Here is a 25257-nt window from a genome sequence, read left to right on the forward strand (position 1 = left end):
ATTCATTCATCTCAAATTTTATGGTAAAAACGAGATGAAATGAAATTACAAGCAATCGTACCCTTGAGAAGTTTTTGGTATTGAGAGAGAAGAAATCAATCTAATAAAATGAAGGTTCTGAAAAAGTGGAGTAAAATATTCAGGTACAGGAGGATCACGGTGACACCAACCGCACTTGAATATCCCCTCCATTTTTCTACTTTTCCCGAAAACTATAAATACCTTCTTCTTCTCTCCCCTCAATTTCGTGCCCTAGACTCTCTTTCTCTCTCCTCAGCCGCAACATGCTACCCCCACCTGAATCCATTTCGCCCTTCGAGTCATCCCTCCACTCGCTCAATTCCCGATCTTTTGCGTCATTAATCCTCCGCTCCCCCCTCAATCGTGTAAATTCAACTCAAATTTGACAAGTTCGTCGAGATATCATTCTGTTCGTGACTATTGTTATTCAGATGAAAATATTGCTGAGTTCATTTGGGGTTTTGGTGAAGTGGTGTTTCTAGAGGTGAATGGAAGCGGCGGTGGAGGTAGCTGCTCCGGCGGCGGTTGAGGTGGGGAGGCTCATGCGGTCAGCCGAGGGTTTCGGCAGCGGTGGGAGTGGTGTTGTCGTGGTGGGGGAAGTTCGGTGCCATACGGAGGGCGCATGTAGCTCTGGAGGTTTAAAAGGTGAGCTTGACATGATTACAATTTTTTTGAAGTATTTGATTATTGCTTCCGGTGTGTGTTTATATACGTTCAGAACTAAATAGTTTTTCCCCGTGTTTTGCGAAGTGTACGGTTTGTTTTCAATCTTTTGGCATGCTAATTATTTTATAATCTTTAATTTATGCTTCCTTAACAAAAAAATGGACTTTTTTGTAGTTCAATTGTTAATTTGTCGGAGGTGCAGGTACTTAGAACCAGATGCTGAGCTGTGGATTCTAATAACCAAGCTAAATCTTGTTAAATGTTCGAATTGGGCTGTAAAATCTGTCATTAATTGGTTGTTCTAAGAGTTGTGATTGGTGGAAAGTGATTGGAGAGTTTCCTAATGGGTTTGATCCGTACTTTTGTCACTATAAAGTAGTATTTGGTTACTTTGTTGCGGTGAAACAGAAGATACGAGTAATCTTTGGCATGCTATTTGTTAGTGGTTCTACACGGTGTTCAGAAAAAAAAAACATGCTCTTTTTAGTATGTGTGTCCCCTTACTTTTAGAATATTCATCCTTTTCATTCCTTATTGTAAAGATTATTCACTCTTCATGATTTTGATTTAATGCCAAATATACCTTGTAATCCTAGAGTACATTAAAACATGACCTGGGTGGCTATCTGAAGGTCAATCAAGTTCCTTTCTTGTTCATTTTCTCTTTTGCATTTATTACGTTTGACTTCATGGATTCCTTGAGAAACAAAAAATGTCATGCCTTTAAAATTTTGTTTCGCGTTCTTCATGTAACAAAGGCGTAAATTATTCAAACTCATCCCAAGTTTCTATATATACTTCTCAACTAATGCTGGCTCTAAATGTGATTGTTCAGATGACATTCGCTCTGTTAATTTGTCTGAACCAGCTTTTTGGCGTAACATTCCGGATTCTGAACCTTGTGTAGAGGTCTGCAAACCCTCCAGCTTGCATGACAATGATGCAACTAATGACCGTGTTTCAGGGAACACGGCTTTTCATCCTTCAACTCTAGATCTAGACGCTAAACTTGTATTGCAGAAGTCTGGTAAAATAGTAAGAAATAGTAGTGGGTGCACTAAGAGATCAGGGTTATCACAGATGGAAGTTTCTAAACCTAAACCTGGATTACCTAATATAAATGGGATTTCTCCCGAGCTTGCTTCATCTTCAGCAAGCTGCAGTCTTTCAGGTACAACATGTCCAATTGTTCTTGTGATAGAACATACTTAATCCATTTTCATTTGTTTTTCTTCTTTAATTTTGATACATGTATCTGAAAGGCACATTTGCAGATTGAGCATCACAACTACTTTACGTTCTTCACTTGGTGTGTTCTTTTTCTCCTAAAATTTGTCGTCATGTTAACGTTGGATGTTATTTCATTCGTTGCCTCTATGGTTGTGTGCTTAGTCAGACTGAAGGCAATGCTCTTTTGATAATGATAGATTTGTTACTGTCCTTCATATAAAAAAGATAATTATTCAGCTTTCAGTAAGTGGGAAAATACTTGTTTTCGCAATAAAGCAACAGATGGATAATATTACACCTTCTTTGCTTGCAATTTGTAGCAAGTCTGCTAATGAGAAAGTGCATAGCAACTCAATCATGCTACTCATAAGTTTGAGAAGATTAATAAGTGTATTTGAACTTCATGAATAGAGTTTTTGTATTCATTCTGGGGAGAATCCGCTTTGCTGGGTGCCTCTTGCACTTGGTTCCTTATCTTCTCAGAGTGTCATAAGTTTCTATCTGTAGTGTAGTTATTGGCTTTCAGCCGCTTTTACTTTTATTACTGTGTTTTTGAGTTTCCACTAAATATCTTAAAGCTGCATTTGTGATGCTTCTTCTCTATTTTTGTTATAGAGAAAAATCAACTGTTTAAGCAAAAGAACAGTTCGACTAGCAGACGTGGGGATAAAAGAAATAGTAAAGTTAAACACAAGAATAGATGCGATTCATTCTCTCTGAAGAATGGCTTGATTGGCTTTAATTCCGCTACAGGAGGAAATAACTTTTATGGTATGAAACGTTTTCTTTTCCCTTTTTTCATACCTGTATTTAATATTTATCTGTGTCAGATGTGGTTGAAGGATTTCTAACAGGGTCTAGATTCATATAAATTTCTTTATGCTGTCTCATATAATCTGAGTGCTGTGTTGTTGAAGAAGCTCAGTGGGACAAATTGAAATAAACTAGCTACCATCAAACAATTAGCTGCAATGCTATACCCCCCTTTTGTCTTATTCAGAATGCGAATAAGTTTCAACACTGTATCTACATGAGTTTCAGAAGATTCGTATTCTGTTGTCAACTTAGAATATTAACAGTATTTTTATCAAGATGCCAAGTTGAGCTAATCTTGCTTTATGGATAGACCCCTTGTGCTGCACACCCTCAGCACTACTCACTTTGGAAAGCAATAATAGATAAGGAAAACGGAAAACCAGAAAGAGAAGAGAAGATAGCTTTTAAGCCAACTGCTTCAGTAATATAAAATTAACCACAGAGAGGATTGTTAGAGCCACCACCAAGATCTTTTATCTGATTTTAAAGAATTATTCTACAAGCAGCAATGAAAGATACACATCTATTGAGGATCAATAGCCACATATGATCCTGCTAATGCACGGACCAAAGAAGATATGGTTAATTCAATAATTCACTTTTTTCCTGAACTGCAAAAGATTCTTCTTCCTTTTCGTTTTAATGTCTGCCTTGAAGGGGCTTACTGGTCTCGTTCTGATTAGACAAATTCCTAATGTGACATGGATGGATTTAGCTTTTGTAATGGTTTGGATGTAATTCTTACAAAGAAGAAAAATCTCCTTCCCTCAACTCCCCGAAGTACCATAAACAGTGATTGGGAACTAGGTTTACAGTGTGCAGTATTTTTTACCTTAGTTTTATCGGGTATCCTGTTGCCTATGAAGGTCTCGTCTTCTATTAACACTCCGCTGATCTTCTATTATAGTCTTAACAAATCCATTATTTGGATTTTCTGTTTTTCTTGCATTCTTAATAATATGGGAGGAAAATGGGTGATTTGGAAATCTAGCTGGATTTTCTTTGGTACTCGATCATTCTATTTTTCTTAAACTATAGGATCCCATTGTTTTCTTTCTTATGTGGTATACGCAGAGCTGATTTTTCAGTCAATATTTGCTTCCAACTATTTTATTTGCAAACTAGAATTGCTTTAGAAGCTAAAGGCATATTGAAAACCTTGATTCCTTAAAGAATTACCACTAATGACATCTAAAGAAGTGCTGAGTTGGAAGCGAAGGAGCTGCATCCTCCTTTTTTTTTTTTGGTTTTGCACACATGTAGGAATATTTCGTGAGATTATTTAAGATGTTTGGAAAATGTTTATATGAGCGATTTGTTAAACACACCTTTGGGCATTGGTGGTGTGGAAGCAGCCGAAATTTATCAAGGTACGGAGGGATGGCTGTTCCTCATGGTGTAAAAGTTGCAGAGGGAGGGTCGAATTGGGCATCATTTTAATATTTTCCTAAATGTCTATTTATTGTCTGTAATCTGTATAGTTCTTTCCTTTGGTCAGTTGGTGGGCTGTTTCTATACCCTAGTCTGAGTGGATTCTGGGCATGGTTGTTTTTACATTTCTTTTTCCTGATGTTTAGGAATGTCTCATCCATTTTAAAAAATGGAATTCCATCTATCCTCAAAACGAGAAAGAGTTTGATACATGCTCCACAGCTGTGGGCTGCCTGAGATTTCTCTTTTGTTAACACTGATCCTTTACCTTTATTTGTGGTCTAGGGATCTAATCCTTTTAGCTATTGGTGGTCTCAGTATTTGATAGAATGTGCATGTGCATGTGCAGAACAATAGTTCTCCTCATTTTTGTTGGCATAAAGCATAGATGGGCATAACAAAAGGATTATCCTTAATCACTTCTCTAGAATGTATTCTGTTTATGCCTTTCTTATGAGAATGCTAATATGACAATATTAATTGTTCAGGAATACATGGTATAAAACCTGATTCTTCTGACATCACAAAATATGTCAACGAGCTGTCTTTAGATGAGCTACTGCATGGAAGTTATAGCAGTCCTAGTATTGCTGAAGACAAAGGGGAAAAAGCCCCAAAGTCAAACAATATTATTTTGGAGTCAGTTAGGAAGGCGTGCTCTGTTCTTCAAGCTCAAAAGGTCTTACAGGCCCAAAATTGTGCTGAAGTTGATACTATTTGCACCCAAAAGGGTTCAACCAGCTTGGTTACTGTTAATTCTGCACTAGGCCAAACTGATGATGACAAAGGAGATAATTGCGCTGCAGATCTGGCACTCTCTGACAAGGTTTGTCTCGATTTGATGTGTTGAAACTTTTGATGCTATGATTATCCAGAAATGATTTAATAAAAAGAACTCTAGTATGCAAGACAATAGAATTATATACTTATATGACCATGTACTTGGTCATTGTTATAAATGGTAAATGGGTACTCTGATTTGTTTGCTGTCTTCACCATTTAATTCGTTTTACTAATTCGGCAAAATTGTTTTGACTTCATTAGTTACTAAGTTCAGATGTATGGATGGGGCCCCCTTTTAAATTCTGTATGCACAGAATCTGTGTTACGTGAAATGTATTTTGTTTATTCTTACATCCCTTAATATGCTTAAGATTGGATTTATACTTGTGAAATATGCATTTAAATTATTTTTGAATTGTTGGAACAGTGTGTTGACTGTAGTTCCATTTTAAAGGTTCAAGACTCTGATGTCAAGATCCAAATATCTAATGTTGATTCCCCACTGTATCAACCAAAAGACGTTTTTGAGCGTCTTGCACTTCCTCCACCAAAGGATTTGGATTTATTACTGTCTGATGCGAGCAAACCTACATCATCAAAAAGTACTGATCCTCGGGTGGGCAAACCTGTTTCTCAGCGAACTGGCCTGCCGCCTTTTCCTTGGTCTCATTCTTTTTCTGGGCATAATAAGGTGGGTTCAGATGCGGGTAAGTTATCCACAAGTCGAACAATATGCCAAGGTAGATGGGTGAAAGTTAAAAATTCTACCTTACTGCAGAAAGGTTCTGCTAATTTACTTGCAGACTTTGAAACACTGACATTTGACCAAAGTTTAGTTCCTTCAACGAATCTTTTGTCTGAGGATCGAGAAAATGAAGTTGCTCCAGCTGAACGTGTTTTATCAGCATCTGGTGCATGCTCAACTTCAAGTGTTCCTGCAGGCAAGTCTATCAGATTGTCTACTTTTGCTTCTAATTCTGTATTTATTTTCCTACTAGTTTTATCATAGACAAGTTTGTTGGATAAATTTACTAGCTGCAGGAAGATGGTATATGCATAAAATCAGATTTGCTATTCCCTAATTACATCAATTTTTTTGGAGTTTTAGTTGTATACGTACTCGAGTGCTTATTTGGCGCGTCGGGCGTAGATTTCAAAGCCTGCCACTATTGTGGCATGCAGTTTCTTGCAAGCGGTACTGATTTTTTGGTGTACTGTTTTATGCATTTAGAAACTGTCTACTTTTCAATAAAACAGAAGCTTATGTATTACCAATAAAAATTTGTACATATGGTTTACTTTGAGCAGATAGACATTTCAGAGCATCGTGTATTTAGGCAAGTGCAAGGATGATTGGGCTGAGGGCGCTCCCCTCTTCTTCTTGCCTTCCTTTCCGGCTTTCCCTAGTATTAACCCCGAGTGCTTGCAATAAATGTAAAATATCTATCTAAAAGCACAGAAAAGAATTGAAGACCATATGGCTAGGCTAGATATGATGTCAAATACTATTCATGAGTTGACTTGATAATGTGCTTCTTGGTATAATTAATTTGTGTCTTCATGTTTATTTGTTTGGCTTTTTGCCTTGCATTGGGCTAGATTACCTTGTAACTTGCTACCAAACATATTTATTGGGTATCTCAAGCGTTCGCTCATCTTGCGTTTTACTCTAATATCCTATGCATCATGACACATTGCTGCTCCCATGCTGTGGCTATGATCAGCAAATTTAGATTTAGATTCCTTCACTGACTTATATGAATCTCATTTGTCCTCTCCTTATATTGTGTATTCTCAATACCAGATTACTCTCAGACATGTGCTGCTGCCAAAACACTCTTAGACATGGCTGCACAGTCCTTGAAGCAAAATCCCTGTCCAACGTTTAAGTTGCTGAAAAAGCCATGCCAGATGGCGATGAAAGCTAGCAAGCTGAAATCAGTTGAGAGATCTGATAAATTATTTGATGAACCTAAATCAACTGTGAGATCTACCATTCCTTTAAAAGTTGGCAATGATGGGTCTCCCTCGAAGAAGCTCAGGCTCTCGACAGATGTGAAACAAACTTACATTGTTCATGCTGAGCCCGTGAAGAAAGGACCCTTGCACTGGCCAGTCAAATCCCCGCCGAGGAAGCTATTTAGGGACTCAAATGCAGGTACAAACAATTATGGTATTAACCTTGTAAAGAAATCGTGTATGATGAAACCACCAAGGGGCACAGACAGGCCTAGTAGTAGTCAACAGAAGTTCAGGAAGCCGTCCCAGTGAAGTGGAGTTTGCCTGGAAGGTTAGTCGGAATCGTCTACCAGAAACAGACCCACATTTCTTTGCTCATGTCCTGTTAGTTTATTGTGGTGTTAGTGCCAAATCATGTACAACTGTTAGATTTGTATATAGTGTCACATGTAAAGAGTCGTGTTGTAACATTTCATGTCGGCCCTTGAGAGCCGACTCTCAATGTTGTACCATTACTTTGTAAGATGGATGGTGTCGATTGTGCACCAGAACACTACGTCGTCTTTCGTTGTTGTAGAGCATTGTTTGGGAAATGGAACACTTCCTTTCACTCTGTTCTCTGTAACGACTGCCTCTTTCCAACTCGCCCATACTGCATACAAGCGAGCATGATTTTGGAGGGTTAGCACTCAGCATGTTGGCACCAATACATTTTACTCGGTACGTTGGATGACAGGAGTAGTTACCAAACATTTCGACTTTTGAACATATTTCATTAAAGTCCCTAGATTTTGGATGATTACTCTGCCACTTCTCTACAATCATAGTTTACAAATAGAATTTTGGATTAATTACACTTACACCTCCTCTAAAATGCAAAATTATATTTTCCCCCAAAGAAATTTTGATATTATGCTTACACATCCTCCTATAAATTTGTGTTTACGCTTGACCCTCTTCCCTTAATGTTTAGACAAGAATTTCTATTGTAACAACGGAAGGTCAAAACATATAATAGTTTACCTTGATCATAAGGTCTACTCACCCTGAGACTGAGTAATCAATCATACCTCAAAGTGAGCATGCTCAGAAAAGGATTGAGGGCCATACTGCACTTTATGTGTTGTATTTTTTAGACAGCAAAATAGACAATTATCTGTCGTCCGCAAATGCACATGGATCGAGCAAAGAAATCTAGTACTGGAACGAGTTTTTATGTGACAAAGAGGCAGAAGAAGATGCACATGGGCCACAGATATATATGCTGATGTACAAGTTTCCGCGACACTAAATACACGCGGTGCAAGTTGGTCCAGTTCTGTCAATTTCTGTCAACATGACATTACTCAAGTTGTGATTTGTGTAGTTGATGAGAATGTGGAGTGGAGTGGTTCTTGTGGTTTTATCACTAGCTTAAATGTTTCGCCATAATAAAAGGTCAGAGCGCGATGTTAAGAAGACACAATGACAGTCGATTCACTCTCTGTAGAAGGGAGCATGTGAGCGGAGACGCCATGGATATGAACTTGTTTGTTGAAGAAGAACAGTGTAAAACAAACCAAATCTTACATATTAAATCGGCTGCAAAGTACAAGCTATCTTAAATAGAACTCAAGTACATCAGTTAAGAAACAAACTAATTAAATACCCAATTAGCTAACTAACTAACGCACTGCTAAAACAATACAGTAAGAAAACGCTACAACTTATTGAAGGGCAGCAGCAACTCGATCTAAAATACAAAAACGTTTTTGCTAAAGAGTCTATAGTACATTGGCTGCACTTCAACTTATGTTTCCAGCTCCTGCTTTATACCTGCTGCTGCAATGTTCAATATCCCAACAATCTCGCCAGCAAAACGGAGACTCTTTGCAGACTCGTGACGAAAATGATTGTGTTACAACCCCACCTGTTCATGGCGAAGTGACACATTCATCCTTACCCTTCTATACATGTAAAAACACATGAAATAGTTTTATCTTTCATCAATGCTTTAAATTAGTGATTTTTTTTTTCTCTTTTCGAGTTGTGCTACCTTTTTAACTTGTAATATACAAAATTACAAAATTTTTCGAATAAAAATGCTCGACTTTGATAAAATTAAAATAGGGTTGGTGGATGAATGATGTTGATGAAATAATTTGAAGTATTTACTATGTGTTAGGATAAACACATTGACAATCCCCAAGATTAGGCTAAAAGTATACAAATACTTCATGTCTTTTGCAAATTACTATAAAATACACCCCATGATGTTATAGTTGTAATTGCAGCTACATCCCTATTTAAAGACAAAGCTTGAACAAGCACCCTTAAAAAGATTATATTTCAGGAGGTGTAACTGTAATTTTGTAAAAGATAGGGAGTAGTTGTGTATTTTAGTCTAATCTCAGGAGGTGTTAATGTAACTCATCCGAAATGTTAATGTAGTAAACAATGAAGTACCACTGTTTATTCTGAACTAGCTAGGCGTTGAGTTGAAATTTCTCATTAGCCTGTTCATATGTTCATCAATTTACTCTATTTAACTCTTTAAACACATTATGATGAGAAGATCAAAGCGAAAATCTACCGGCACAAAATAAACAACCAGAGATTAAAAGGAATGGAGATGAAGATTCAGGAAAACATCCGATCCAGTAATATTACAATAGCCATGGCAAATCTTGATTCAATTCCAGGCTTAACTATTAAATCAAACACTTCTAGTCCAAAAGACACGCCTCCTGGTAAGGCCTCTTTCTTCTTGATCTCAGCCACAACCCTTTTCGTCGTGTCCAAAATCTTGCACGATCGATGCACGTACGACCCTTCTATCGTGTAGGTGTGTCCCCTTTCGGACAACATCCCACCAGAAACATATGCAAGAACACTAGGTTTTCTTCTCATGATGCTTGTGTTCTTCCTCACACAAAACATAGGTTTCTTTGATGATGAGTTGATGTTGTTGTTGCCCATTTCTCCTTCATAGACTTGCCAGTGGTTGTCTACTAGCCCCAGCTTCTGCTTATCACAACCAAAAACCAAATCAAAGTTATAAATTGTAAGAAATGAGCATAATTATGAGAAAATTACTTTCTGTCTCTAAATCCGTCTCTTTTTTGTCAAAATCAGAAACTACGTCTCTAATTTTTCATCTTTTATACCCTGTTTTCTTACAATGCTGAGATTCCAAATGAAACAAGACCCTAACATCTATGTCTTAAGGTGTTCCTCTCTCTCTGTCTCTCTTTCTATACATACCTTGCGACGACAGATAGTGAAAATGGGATTTCCTGAGCCATCCATGAGCAGGGTTTGATCGGGGCGGCCGGTGTAATTATCTACTCTATAGACTAAGCTGCCATCAGGGCCAATCACAGTGAAGCCCTTACAGCTGAAAACTAGTGATTTTGTCCAAACTGTGAGGGAAACACATGCTTCTTCATCACCCCTACTGTACTTGTTGTACTGAACTCCTTCTTCCTCATGACAATGGTGGACTGTTCTTGATGTAGATTTCAAGAAGAGAAGCATTTTGCTATGACTACCCTTTGATCAAGTAACATTAGATCTAGCTCTTATTTTACATATTTATAACCAAAGGATGTGGACCTATCTGTTTCCGTTATCTTACAACGTTTGTTTTGAACTTTTCCTACCTAACTGTAAGAGGAGATATTATGCAGACATAGCATGATATAATCCGTTTATTACAGTAAAAAAATCTCTCTTTTATAAACTGATCTGGCTTGAGGTAAACCACTCAATTGTTAAACATAATTACGTAAAAATCAATAGCGAAATAGTGTTTTTGGTCCTGTAATTTAGGATCATTACGCATTTGGTCTGGCTGTTTACATGATTCTCACTTTTGGTCCTGTAGTTTTTTTTTCCCAAAAGTATCACTTTTAGTCCCATGACATTTTTTCGTTAGATAATTAATGAAAAATGCCATGTGCCGTTAAGTGTTCGGGACCAAAAAAGTATTACTTTTTGCAAGTTATGAGGCTAAAAGTGAGAATCTCGTAATCAATTGGACTAAAAGCGTACAGGTCCTAACACCCACGTACCATTTTCTGTTAAAATATCAAACGAAATAATGTCATGGGACAAAAATTCTACTTTCTAAAAATTATGGGATTAAAAGTGAGAAATACCATAACCAATTTGACCAAAAGTGAAAAAACCCTAAATTACGGGACAAAAAATATTATTTTTCGTAAAAACAACTTATAATCCATTTGGTAGTTTGTACTGACCTGGCGTGTGTGAGGTAAATCAGTCCAACGTTAAACATAGTATAAGGCAATAATTTCAGCAATTAAGGATGGGCCATAGTAGTACAAGAAAACATGTGCCCATTGATCATAACTAATTGTCAAAGATTTGGAAACCATACCTAAATTGCATGCATAAAATTAAAGTAGAGGCCATCTCTGTCTGAGTGTGTAAGATTAATCAGAGATTATGGAGATTAATTATCAATCAAATCATCATTAATTAAGTAAATACAGGTGCAAACTCTGGGAGAAAGTGCCACGTGTTAATATAGCATTCAGACAAAAAATGAAACCAAATCTTGACAGGACAAGAAGTTGAGGTGAAGTCCAAGAAAATAATCTCACTATTTGTTTATTCAAGTCAAAAATTCATTAGCCTAGTGAAGAGGAGAACATCTGCTTTTGTATATGTTGACTGGGACAAAGGAAAATGATAGGAAAATAGGACAAAGTAGTACCAGATATTTTAATTCAGATCGAGTTTGGTTGAATTTGAGCTAATTATATAATATATATAATATACTTGTCGCGTGGTTGGTGACAAGTGTATCACAGTTGTTTAGTGATTAGTTTGGTTCGATCAGACTTAATTTGATTATGAACCTTTTGTATAGTAGCATAATGGGACAATTATTTGGCTATAGTTTCGAGAAATAAAAATCAACATTTGAGTTAATGTGAATTAATCGCAATCTATATATAGGGAGAGACTTTTCTATATTACAAGGTTAGAAAATCTGCACAAAAATATGGAATAATCTACATGATCTGTATGTGCCGACTACAGGTTACCCATATTTTTCATTATAACGATAATTTATTCCGATAATATTTATAAAATTTGACATCGATTATAGAACTATTTTACAATTCTAAAAAGATAAAATGTCAGAGCGTCAAAATTATATTATAAAAAATATATTGAAGCCAATTAATTATATGATTATTTCGATTTTATTGAACCTAATGGAAATTAGAGTTTCTGGAAAGTCTAAGAATAACACGTATGATGCAATAAACAGTCTCATGCATGGTCAAATTTGGACCACAACAAGCCAAAAAAAAAAAAAGAAAAAAGAAAAAAGAAAATGGAGGCTTGCAGTCAAATTGTTACACGCAGCAGTAGCAGATGGGCAGTTGGACTTGGAAGCCACAAAAGCAAATTTTGCTTTTAATAGTATAATGGCGACGTGGAACATGTTGCACACACATAATTTCGGGTAAGAATTAAAAAAAATAAAAAGAAAAGGCAAAAAATCTTTTCTTTTTGGTTAAATTGCAACGGGTTTCTTTAAGTTTTGATATAATTATAAATATTTTTATTATATAAAAAATTATTAATTTTATTATAATTTTAACGTCGTCTAATAATTAAGTCAATTCATTAGTTTTCATTCATTTTTTATGGTCAACTAACCAAAATGCCCTTGTTTTTAATGATTTTATGCAAAAAAATTTATGAATTAAGTGGACGGGCTATTTTACATCCTAGACCAATTTGTTTATATTTTTTTTTAAAGAAGAAAAGATAAAGTAAGGATAAAATTGACGGTTTCAACCTCCATCCAAAAATTATATAATCTCGTCAAACACCAAAGGTATTTGTAATATTCTAAACAATAAGAAATTATTCGTAATTATGTTAAACCTTAGAGTAGCTTATTGTAGTTTACCTTTTCTTTTTCCTATATAATTCCTACTGGGGGTAATTTCACTTTTGATACCCTAACTATGCTATTAATTCAATTTTGGTATCCCATGTTCCCAACTCGTCGATTTTGATACCTAACATTTCTATTTATCATCATAAATATATCTAGAACCTTCTCCTCTGAATTTATTATGCTCCAAGAAGTATTCAATGGTAGTTCGATTGCACACACAATACATTTTCTCCACTTAAATATTCTCACTACACGAACCGATGCTCGAATTTGAGAAAGATGAAGATTGATTTCTCTTCATTCATCTCGTTTTTCGCTAAGTTTGCCCCCAGTTTCCTTCTTTCAATTCTCTCTTGTATAGTGAACACTAAGGCAGTCGAACATGCATTTTTATTGAGGAAATTCCGTCTCTTTTTATTTTCAAATCGGGATTGACAGTTAAATTTTACGATCGATCCAATGATGAGTACTAACAGCGATGAAAAATAAAAATATTGAATATCAAAACCGACGAATCGAAAACATAAAATACCAAAAAAAGGCAATTAGGATACCAAAGATGAAATGATATATCCTATTCATACATCATCTTGTGATATGGTAAGTAGTGTCAAATCAAGACTCTAAAAAGAAGACAAATTAGAATGCTGAAAGGCTAAGGGTTTGTGCAAATGTTGGAGGGATATGGGCATGTAAGGGTATAATTAAAGTAGGTTATCCATATTTAGTTAGCTTTATTTCCCTTACCCCATTTAGGACAAGAAAGAAAGACAACAGCATCCATCAACACAACCACGTGCTTCTGTTTCTGCCTTTGGATGTGGATGTAATGTTCTTGCAATTCTTGCCCACCTTCTTGGTGACACAATGGCTGTATTAGGGATGACAAATGAGGTGGATAGAGAGTGACGCCTTCGAACTTGTCTTCAATTTTCATTCAAGTTAAATAATCGGGTATGGATTTGAAGGTTTCATTAGCGTGGTCGGGTTTGGGTTTGGGTTTGGGTTTGGGTGGGTGTCTCTGTCTTGTATATAATAATCGTTTATTGTTTGGCATAATATTTATAGATATATTTAAGGGATAATTACACTCCTTTCTTATGCGGGTTTGGTGTAGTTATACATAAATTTCTGTGGTTTGAAAAATTACATTTAACACTCATGACGTCTGCTTTTGTCTAATAAATAAGTCCCTTTATTAATCAAAATTCATAAAATTTGCTAATATTAACAAAAGAAATTAGAAAAAAATCTCTATTAACCACTGATTGACTTAATACTGACGTATTGCAAATCAAATAAATCTTTTGGCCAAATTACCCTCATACGTCTTCATGTGTTAATGTATATGAGGAGGTGTATCTTCACCATTACAAGGACAGTTTAATTTGGAAAAAATTATTTGACCTGCAACAAGTCAGTAATCAGTCAATGAAGGGTAAATATCAATTTTCATTAAGTTTTACTTGTTCATATCAACAAATTTAATGAATTTTGACTAACGAAAAGACTTATTTGTTAGATCGAAACAAACCTCAAGAATAGTAATGTAATTTTTCAAACCACAGGATTCTACGTATAATTACACCAGACTTTAGGGGAGGGGAGTGTTAATTATCCCTATATTTAATTTAGTTAAAATTATTAAGTTTTTATTTAATATATTTTTAACAAAATAATTTATTATGTATTTATAAATAATAATTTTAATTTTAAAAAGAAATATATTGATTTATAGAAAATGGAAAATCTAAACTAGTTTTGCAAGTTAGATCCTGCACTACTTGGTACCATTCCCAAGTTTTATCTATTATGGGCTTTTCCTCATAATGATTAGGCCATTGGGCAGATTTTAGTGCACAATTAAGATTTTGGGCTTTTCTTAATAGCAATACTGGGCCATTTGAGTTTTTCTAAATAGTAATAGTGGGCCATTTGAGCTTTTCTTAATTGCAATAGTGGGCCATTTGGGCTTGGTTTGACCCAACCTCCATATGAATAAAGACGGAAGCCTTTTGTTCCTCAACATTGTTGCTAATATTTGATATTTATTAGGGTTGTAAATGTAATATATACAATATTAAAATGAGGAAAAAGTACTAAAAAACTATTTATTCTAAAGTTACAGTTGTCGGAGAGTAAGAAAACCAATTGTTTCTTTTATGAAATTCTCAAGGGAAGAGTATTATTTTAGTCCGCTAAATATGTTTAACTTTAATTTTAATTCGATAACTATATCTATTTATATTTAGGTCCAGTAACTTACGAAATTGCTTACTTTTAGCATCTGGCAAATTTTCGGACAATTTTACCCCTATAAGTGCATATGAACTAAAACTGCATTTCAAAAGTTGCATAGGGGTAAAATTGTCCGAAAATCTGCCATGACTAAAAGTAAGCAATTTCATAAGTTACTGGACCTAAATATAAATAGATATAGTTATCGAATTAAAATTAAATTTTAACATATTTAGCATACTAAAATAATACTCTTCCCAATTCTCTATTTTTACGTATGTTGCCAAAATAATAACTATTCTTGCACTCTATCGTCTAAAATTGTTTTTAACGAGAAACGTCTGAAAAATCACTAAGAAAGAGATTTTCTGATAATTTTACTGGTACCCTACAAGTTATTGAGAGTCGACCTAATGATACTACGGATTTCATATGATGATGTTGTATCAAAATCGGGTTTTAAAGTGAACACCGTCAGATGAAAATTAACCTCAATAAGCAAAATATGACTCGATTCTCGCAGCTGTAACCCTACAAATTAGACTATAACCATATCAGAAAGATCCTGGTTATAGCCCTTCGATCCTTAAATCAGGCAGGTTGTAAGAAAAAAATAAATGAAGGTAGTAAAAGATGCTAGAGGTTGCCAAAATATATCTGCATGCAGTATCGAGAGCAACTATTTATAAATTTTCTCCCACGGTTCAATTTTCTGAGCTACAAATGCTAAAATAATTCAATAATTACGATGAATCCATACATATTAAGTTCAAAATGCATCAGGATCAAGTTATAAAGTAATTGAATTAATTAAACGGACAAAAAGTATATTATGAAAAGTTTTTAAAAAAATAACCTATTTAAGATGTAGTTAAATCAAGAACAGAATAAACTAATTCATTATTGTCTGAATTATTAATCTCTATATAAAAAGGTAGTACGTATTACTATGATTAATTCCTCGTAAAGATGCATGTCGGGAACAAGAATTTCCCAATTGATTTCTTCATAGTTGACAAATTAGAACATAATAATGAACAAATAATGTAGCCAAGATGTATATTTTTCCCATTCTTTTTATAAATGTAGAGGATCTTTGATAAAATCTTCTGACCATTGTTTCTAAATTTAAATAATAATAATAATAATAATAATAATAATAATAATAATAATAATAATAAAAACTCTGCAAAGACATTCCTTATTAATTATATAAACCATGATTATAGGGATAATTTCACTTCGTTTTTTAAATTTTTGTGTAATTACACGTAATCACCTATGATTTGGAGGTAACACATAATGTTCCTGATGTTTGTTTTTATGCAATAAATAGATTTTTCAATTAGTAAAAATATACGGAATTGGCTAAGTTCACTTAGAAAAAGTAAATAAAAATTCATGTTTACTTGAAATTGATTGTCGACTAGTGGCTTATCGTAAGTCAAAGATTTTTTTTTTTTGGATTAAACTACTCTTATAAGGTTAAAGAAGTACCTCCTGATCACATGCATTAGTGCGTGTGAAGATGTACAAGGATAGTTTATCAGAAAAAAATTATTTAACCTGCAATAAGTCAATTAATCAGGGTAAATATGTATTTTTAATTGTTTAATTATTTTAGCTAATATTAGTAAATTAAGTGAATTTTGACTAACGGATGAATATATTTGTTGGACGGAAATAAAAGACAGAAATATTAAATTTAATTTTTCGAACTACAAAAAATCTATACGTATAATTACATCAAACCTGATGAGAGGGCCGAGTAATTATCCCTATATTGTATGGGAAGAATTAATATAGGTGTAATGAAGCGAAGACTTTACATATCTTAATAGCACGCACACAACACATTCTTCTCGATTGCTACAATTATTTGACTGATCATATCCATCCAATTGGCAATAATTAATTTAAAATTGAACTCGATTATCGAACTCCATAATACATATCATTACAATTATTCTCTAGGTGAAGAAATCAAAAACGTTGTCGTGCCATATAATAGAAATTAACATAATTAATTAATTAATTAATTGATTAATGTGCATGATGAGATGTAATAGATGGCATTCCCAAGTCCGAAATGGCTGTCTCATTTTCATTTTTCCACAATTTTGATTTCAACTCTCTCTCTCTCTCTCTCTATATATATATATATATATTTAGGAAAGAACTGAAGGTATAGTCTACACACAACGCGTCAAAAATGTCGACTTTTTCTCACCATATTGATCGTTAGGCCTTCTAGAAGTGAACCTACTTTACCATTAATTAAAATATTATTTTAATCCCACAAAATTTAAAATCACGTCTTTTTAGTTTAAAAAAAATACGATTTTGAGATTTTTTAATCTTAAATAATGTCTTTTTAGTCTCAAAACCAAAATATAATTTTGGGACTTTTTAGTCCCAAACTCCAATGCATATGACTTTTTGGGACTAAAAATACGTGATTATAAATTTTATGGGACTAGCAATACATGCCATAATTGTGGTACCAAAACAAATTTTGCCCTTATTTTATAGGACTAAAAAACGCATTTTGTCCCCTCACCGCTACACATATACTAATTGTTGTTATTAAAAATTAATTATACTAATATCCTCTTTAAAAATGCGTAATTAAATTTTTCAAAAAAAGTTTTGAAATTTTATTTACACTCTTTCTGAAAGTTTTCTGTTTATATACCTAACCCCTTCGATATCAGGTTAGGATGAAAAAATACTGACATTAGCAAAAAATCGTTATATAAATTTTTATTTTTACCTTTTATTTAATATTTTTGTATATAAATTTATACTTATAAGAAAAAAATATAATATACATATATATATATATTTATATGAAGGGAGGTTGATATGCAAAGAGTAAATTCTTGAAAATATATATCATCATGTCCAAGTCTTATCAATTATTTGAGAAATTACGTTCACATGCCTATTTAATATTCTATATGTGATGTAACTCCAAAACTGTGATGGAGCTATGAAGTCAACTCATGCTTAATGCACTAGCTAGAAGATACCTGACTTGCTGTCGTAGTTAATTATTATAATTAAAAGTAAAAAATTATAATAAATATTAATTAATTAAATTATTAGTTGTTGTTGTGTAAATAAACTTAAAATATTAGTCATAGTTACAAATTAGGGTAAAATACACTTTACCCCGTGAATTATTCGTCATGTAACAATTACCCTCCTAAATTAACAAATCTAATATTTATCCCCACAGTCCAATTTTTAGACAGTATTATCCTAATATTGTATATATATATATATATTTAGTTCAAATAATTTTTTTAGTAACTTTACAGTTAAGTTTAATTAAAATTTTCTTAAATGAAAAAAATATCTTTTATTTATAATAAAGTAAAATATAATTAGTAAGTTAAATAGTTCGATTTTTTTTTTACGGACTCAATGTTAATTACATTATGAGTACAATAAATACAAAAAAAAAAAATCATGAACAAAATTCTATTAATTTGGTAATAAGATTAAGTTATTAACAACCTATTCTTTTAGATAAAACTGAATATTAAATATCGGTTTTTAACATATTTTCTTTAAAAACTATGATAAAATATATTTATTCATTTTTCTTGTAAAAATGTTTAACTTTTGGTTAAGTGTACTTTTATATATATTTGTCAAATTCTTTTAAGAAGCATATATAAGTTATTAGTTATACTATATTTATTGTATATATACTATATATCTATATATATTAATTTATACACCACTTTTAAGATAATTTTATCACTTATTAAAAAAATAATTAAAACATAATTTGATGATGATTTAATGTACAAAATACTAAAATATATTGAAAATATTACAACTGTTCAAGGCATGAGTGACATTTTTATCCAATAAAGGGGGTAAGTGTTATATTTGTTAGTTTAGGGGGGTAAATGATACATGACGAATAGTTTAAGGGGGAAAGTGTATTTTACCCTAAAAATTATGGTAAAAACTATTAGTTGTTGTGCATTACATTGACTTTGTTTGATTGTGATGAGAGTATTGATTTATTATGATTTTTAAAGCTCAATCATTTATAATATATAACTATTTATGTTTTTTGTAGTAAAATTACATTAGAAGAAAATGATTATTGGCTATAATTTTAATAGCTATGGGCTAAAAAATCATGGTAAATAATTTATATTGACCCTGATTAAATAAAATTGATGAATAAACATAGATTTTTTATCAAAAAAAAGTTATTTGCCATGGCTAAGAGCTATGGTAAAAGGTAAAAATATTTGTCATGGTAAATGTTTTAGCCACCCTCGCAGATACCACGGCCAACAATCGTTGCATGGCCGCGATCAATTACTATTTGTTATGGCTATTTATTTTTAACTATAATAATTAACTATGATTAAGTATTGTATTTTTTTTTTATAGTGTTAGCATACAATATGAACAATCATTAGAAGTGTTGAAATATTCTCTATAAGTAACTCTTCAATATTCGAGTCAGATTCGATGTAAGAGGGTATATAGCTCTCTCTAGCTATAATAAATCAAGAAGAGAGTAGTTAAACCATTTGTTCTTACTAATTTCTTGCTACATCATTACCTATCACCAACACGTGCAATTTTAGTCCAGTAAGTACTTAAAAGTAATATTCTTAATTTTGCACGAATTGACAATTTAATTTGTACATAACTTTAAAATTTTGATAATATTAATTATTTTTCGATCAATTTAAACAGAAAATTATAGGTAACTCGTAGATGGTCTAATTAAGTGGCATACAATTTGTACATGACCTAATCGATTCATGTAAAATAAAAATACTACCCTCTGAATTACAATTTTTCTCATTAATTATATATAAAATGCAAGTTGAATCTTTTATTACAAAAAAAGTGGCAACCTCGAAATAATATCTGGGATCTTCTACATAAAAAATAAGATCTTCGAGAAGAACGTGAAACGATTGTACTGATCCAGTTCATTACACACATTTTTTAAACTTGTGAGGATGTTGCCTGGAAGTGGTGGACCCAAGTCAAACAATATTGGAGTTGAAGAACCTTCTTAATTATACCTACCTCAATATTTTACACTCAATCTCTCTACTCTTACCACTTGTTCGAAAAATTTGAATTCAGACTGAGTTTAATTGGATTTGAATCAACATGTGATAGTACAATATACTTGAGAGGTATGATTGATATATAATTTAAAAAAAAAGACTAATCATATTATAAATGTACGACGAGAATTTTTTGAATTTTTGTGTCTTTTGTCTGAAAAACTCCATTTTTCTCTTTATATATATACACACAGCACTTAGACAACCATCGTCACCTCAAATTGATCACTCATTCTTCGTCTCTTTCACCACCAACGCATACACATATACTCAGACACCGATCCGAGGTAGCAGTGCAGCCATGTCTACGGGTGAAGGAAGACGGAGCAGCAAGAAATGCTTAGCCTACGTCGCAGCGTTCGTCGTTTTTCAAACTGCAATCATTCTGCTGTTTGTCCTCATAGTTATGAAAGTCAGAAGCCCTAAGGTTAGAATCAACGCCATGGAGTTGGAGAGCTTCAGCTCCACCACCAACAACTCCACTTCGTTCAACATGAGTATGCTGGCCCAGGTTACCATAAAGAACAACAACTTCGGAGATTTCAAGTACGAAAACAGCACGCTTTCCTTCTTGTACAACGGCATAAAAGTTGGCGAAGCTGTCGTTCCACGGGGACGTGCCGGCGCCAGAAAAACCAAGAAGTTTAACTTCTCGGTGGACCTGTCGGGGATGAGGGATAGGGTGGGAAATGACATGAATTCGGGAGTTTTGAGGCTGAGCAGCAGAGGGAAGGTGAGCGGGAAAGTGCACCTGATTAAGGTAATAAAGAGGAACAAGTCTGGAGAAATGAAGTGTGATTGGAGCATCAATTTGGCCACCCGACAGTTCGAGGATTTGAAGTGCATTTAATCGCGATCTTCATCGTGTTGTTTTTGGGGTTAATTAGGTTGTCAGAATTGTTTATGTTCATTTTGCCTGTTTGATTAATTGGTTTCAACAGTGTTCATGTTATTTTTTGATTCGTTCTATGTATTGGAATTCCTCTTGTCGTGAATTTATATTGGATTACAACGTTGTAAGTCTACATTGATGCATAGAACTCCTTTTATTTCTGTAGAATATCATTTAAGCAACACAGGGCTTGAATGCAAGAGAAGTTGCAAGTGCTGCAATTCAAAAATTCTTATTCAAATTAATCAAGTTTAATTGAGTTAAATCAATCATAGAGCAAATATAATATATTTGCCATATGATTGATCACTCTTTGTATATCGTACATCAATTACATAAATAGTGTATTGCACTTATCATATAATTGATTGAGTAATTAAGACAAACTCGATATGGGTTAGAATCTTTCGTTTTATTAGTAGGCTGAAAGATTTTCTATCATTAGAAGAATTATTGTACTTAATTACGGTTAATTGCCATGATTAATAACAAATAGCCGTACCAAATAGTTATTACTATGACCACGCAACGGTTGTTAAGTGTGGTTTTTGCTAGGGATGGGTAAAACATTTTCCATGACTTTTCATGGCAAATGTTTTGACCGTGGCAAATAAAATTTTCATAGTGGAAAAACTAGTTTTTTTATTTTGATTTTATTTAACCATCGTTGATAGTAGCCATTTATCATGATTTTTAGCCATAATTACAAATATTGTAGCCAATAATAATTTTTTTCTAGTGTATCGATCACATCTTGGTTACACAACACAATGCATGACTAGTATAGTAGTATGGATCTCACTTTCAAATTACCATTTAATCTAATAATATTTCTCAAAAAGGGTCAAATATCAATCACCCGTTGGCATGCCGACACTAAAATATGTGATAAAAAATTCTTGATAGAAGATATAATATAGAATTTCTACTAATTTTATGTTGATCGATATTAAAATTTTCAAGTAAATTGGACCAGCATTGCCACTTAATTAATATGTTGTGAATTAAAAATTATAAAAATAAATAAATAAATAAGAAAACTCGAAAAATGGCTTATTTTTAAAAACCAAAAATATGCACTTAAAATTTCAAGAACTGCACCAAAAAAGAATGTTGACCAATTCTGCATCAACCAAAATGAGGAACAATTACGTTGGTTGCTTAACAAATACAATAAAGAATGTATACATGTTAAAGCATGTACTACCATGCAACAATTAATATATATATATATATATATATATAGTTGCTTCTTCTTTGACTCAATTATCTTAATACTCCATCTAATTGGCATTACTTATAAATTAAGCTTGATTACAGTACTCCATAATACTTTTTATTATTATAATTCCCATAGGTGAAGAAATTTGAACATGGTCATACTATAATAAAGAAATTTTGATACTGTTCATTAAAATTAATTAATGTTAATTTGCTAATATACTAAGTAGTTGTCTCATCCCCAAGTATCAACAGTCTGAAATATAATTTTATATAAATATTATAGCAAAAATATGTCCATCCGCGACTCGACATGAAAAAAATATATATATTTTAAAAAAGGGCCATGTCGTGGATCGCGTCCACGACTTGCTGTTGTGGATGCGATCCATGACTTCAACCACGACTTGCTGTCGTGGATGCGATCCACGACTTCAACCATGACTCCCTTTTATTTATTTATTTTTTTGGTTTATTTTTTTATAAATTTATTATATTTTTAACAACATATTAAAATTCTAATAATTATAATATTAAAATTGTATTAATTTAAAAAATACAATTTATTGTGGGGGATGAATTATGGCTTCCTTGATGATATGTAACCATGTTCGAATCTGTCCACCAATTGACTATATCCTTCAATATTTAGTGGTCTAGATTGACATAAAGCTTCGAGGGTATTTAAGAATGTAGAAAAACAATGAATGCTGTGTTGTAAAAAAAATTTTAAAATAAAGTATGCGGTATTATATAACATACCACAATTTGCAACATAGGTGCATCTCCAGGTTGAAAATAGAAGGAATTTGTTGAAGAATTCCCTCAAGATGATGAGGTTGAACAACCCCCTATTACCTCACAACCTGAAAATGCTCAGAACCAACAAGGGAAAATTCTTATGAATGAAGAGTGTCCCCCACTTCGCCAACCAGAGGATGTGACCCAAACTAAATATGATATGCCTGTAAGTTATTAAGTATTCAATTTTTACAACAACTAAACTCATTTTTTTGTCTCAATCTGAATGAAAAACTCCTGTTTTTACAGGAGAGAAAGGCGGTGAAAAGAGCAATTTTGAATGATGATGCAGATGAAGCTGTAGTTGTACAGGTTAATAACTTAGTAGCCACTATTTCAAATTTAGAAACTATTTGCAGCACTTTTTAAATTAAATAACTTAGCCACTGTTTTTTAATGTTAAAGGGTGGGGGATCAAATGTGAAAAATTCAGTTTTGAAAATTCGTTAAAGGGTGGTGGATCAAGTGAGTCTGTTGCCATCACTCACCATGTGCAGTTTCGGAATTTTTTTATCTTAGTTTTGATGTATTATTTTCCATTGTCTAATGCGATTATAATATTTTTTTAAAAGAACCTGTGGCATCAACCATGTATTTCCATGATGTCAATCCTAAACCACCTAGTGTTCCTACACATGCACCACCATTTATGCATCCAAGAGTGAGTACTAGGGCACCACCACTTGTGCTTGGTCATCCTCCAGATTTTGTATCTAATCCCATAACAGGTACACGTTTTTCAAGTAATTTTGCATCATATGCAATTTTTATTTTGCATCTAAGTCTCTAGCATGCACAAGTCCTAATGTGCCTTATTCAAGTGGAACAATCCTTATGAAGGATGGTAAAAAATATGTTACATTGATAAACTTGAGCACTGCAATGCAATCTGAACAACCCAAGGATGAGGGGAAGAGAAAAAAGTAGACAAAGCAGGGCAATTGTTTTTGTGTAGGATGTGACTTTTGTCATGAATATGTTGCCTTTTTGTGAAGTAAGAAAGATACTTGTTTTGCCACAACTTTTGTATGAATTATAATTCTAAATATCAATGAAGTTGGCACTTTTGACTCAATTGCAGTTAATTTTTGTTTTTATTTTTGGTTTCCGTCTGAGCGAAATAGAGAAATAGAATAAACGGGGGAAAAAAATTGATTGTCAGTCTATTTTTCCTCCATTTTTACTGCCTCACTTGCATTTTTCCCTCCTGAAGGAATAGTTAATAGAAACTAGTGGAACTAAATGGTAGTTAACAACTATATGCAACGCACATGACTTTTTGGGACTAAAAAAGCATGATTTTGGGTCTCATGAGACTAAAAATACACCTGTCAAAGTTATGGTACCAAAACAGAGTCGGCCGTAGTCTTATGTGACTAAAAAAACATTTTGCCCCTTGAGAAGGCTTAGGTAAAGAATTACTTTACCCTTCCATGTCTTGAAATGAGTACCATTGAAGCTAAAGGGCTTGTTGAGATCTCCCACATTGACATCCATTGATTTTTCAACTATAGTCATAAGAATCTCCTTTAGTTATTGGAGAATAACAATTAAAGTTGAAAAATAAAAAATAAATTTTCAGGCTGAGGCGCGGATATCTCGCTCACTTTAAGAAGATGCAAGCACACTGCAGCAAAATATTATCACCTAGTCCAAATGTATCACTATTGACTTGTCCCTTCTAGGATACAACAATACGAATATATCGTATGAGTCTAACTCGATCACTTTGTACAAGTAGTAGAGTCCAAAGCTCCACCAAAAGAACACTTTCCTACAACTAATATAATTATCTCTTATAGGATAATTGCACGTAAAATATATGCATATGTGTGGATCAAAACAAGTAGATGATGCCCCCTTTTATATATAGGTGTAGAAATCATCCACTAATTTAATGTGAATGTGGAGAATAATGTGATGAGTTATAAGAGATAGTGGGGATAAATGGCTAGTTAGTGGCTATAATATTGTGGCAAAAAACATCTACTAACACCACTAACCTCAACAATGGAGGAAAATGAAGGGACATATGTTATAATTTAAATATTAAAATGTAATATATACTAATTAAAAGGATTCATTTAAAATAGATTGTGCATTTCCTACAATATAATCGGTACTACGACATAATGAACTATGTTATGTTGTCA

The 25257-nt window shown here is 33.2% G+C and overlaps 3 protein-coding genes across 3 annotated transcripts; 2 read left to right on the forward strand and 1 right to left on the reverse strand.

Moving 5' to 3' along the window:
- The first annotated feature begins 224 nt into the window (after nucleotides 1-224).
- On the forward strand, nucleotides 225-7519 carry LOC105158310 (uncharacterized). Its single transcript, XM_011075027.3, has 6 exons — nucleotides 225-666; nucleotides 1523-1858; nucleotides 2533-2688; nucleotides 4653-4990; nucleotides 5375-5888; nucleotides 6752-7519. The coding sequence occupies exons 1-6, from the start codon at nucleotides 510-512 to the stop codon at nucleotides 7216-7218; spliced, it is 1968 nt and encodes a 655-aa protein (XP_011073329.2). The 5' UTR covers nucleotides 225-509; the 3' UTR covers nucleotides 7219-7519.
- Nucleotides 7520-9502: 1983 nt separating this feature from the next.
- On the reverse strand, nucleotides 9503-10464 carry LOC105158987 (protein LURP-one-related 8). Its single transcript, XM_011075922.3, has 2 exons — nucleotides 10150-10464; nucleotides 9503-9909 (listed from the first exon to the last, which is right to left on the reverse strand). Exons 1-2 carry the CDS (start codon nucleotides 10420-10422, stop codon nucleotides 9526-9528), a joined length of 657 nt encoding a protein of 218 aa, XP_011074224.1. The 5' UTR covers nucleotides 10423-10464; the 3' UTR covers nucleotides 9503-9525.
- Nucleotides 10465-20332: 9868 nt separating this feature from the next.
- Nucleotides 20333-21215, forward strand: LOC105158998 (late embryogenesis abundant protein At1g64065). Its single transcript, XM_011075932.3, has one exon. It carries the CDS (start codon nucleotides 20492-20494, stop codon nucleotides 21038-21040), a length of 549 nt encoding a protein of 182 aa, XP_011074234.2. The 5' UTR covers nucleotides 20333-20491; the 3' UTR covers nucleotides 21041-21215.
- The last annotated feature ends 4042 nt before the right edge of the window (nucleotides 21216-25257 follow it).

The sequence above is a fragment of the Sesamum indicum genome, linkage group LG1, assembly GCF_026168435.1.
Source record: "Sesamum indicum cultivar Baizhima isolate 11 linkage group LG1, ASM2616843v1, whole genome shotgun sequence".
Lineage (NCBI taxonomy): Eukaryota > Viridiplantae > Streptophyta > Magnoliopsida > Lamiales > Pedaliaceae > Sesamum > Sesamum indicum.

Excerpts from the sequence above, each read along its gene's own strand:
- LOC105158310 (XM_011075027.3), top strand. The coding sequence starts at position 510 with ATGGAAGCGGCGGTGGAGGTAGCTGCTCCGGCGGCGGTTGAGGTGGGG. Across the intron at positions 667-1,522 it reads TAGCTCTGGAGGTTTAAAAG|ATGACATTCGCTCTGTTAAT; the intron begins GTGAGCTTGACA and ends GTGATTGTTCAG. Across the intron at positions 1,859-2,532 it reads AGCAAGCTGCAGTCTTTCAG|AGAAAAATCAACTGTTTAAG; the intron begins GTACAACATGTC and ends TTTTTGTTATAG.
- LOC105158987 (XM_011075922.3), bottom strand. The coding sequence starts at position 10,422 with ATGCTTCTCTTCTTGAAATCTACATCAAGAACAGTCCACCATTGTCAT. Across the intron at positions 9,910-10,149 it reads TCACTATCTGTCGTCGCAAG|AAGCTGGGGCTAGTAGACAA; the intron begins GTATGTATAGAA and ends TGTGATAAGCAG.
- LOC105158998 (XM_011075932.3), top strand. The coding sequence starts at position 20,492 with ATGTCTACGGGTGAAGGAAGACGGAGCAGCAAGAAATGCTTAGCCTAC.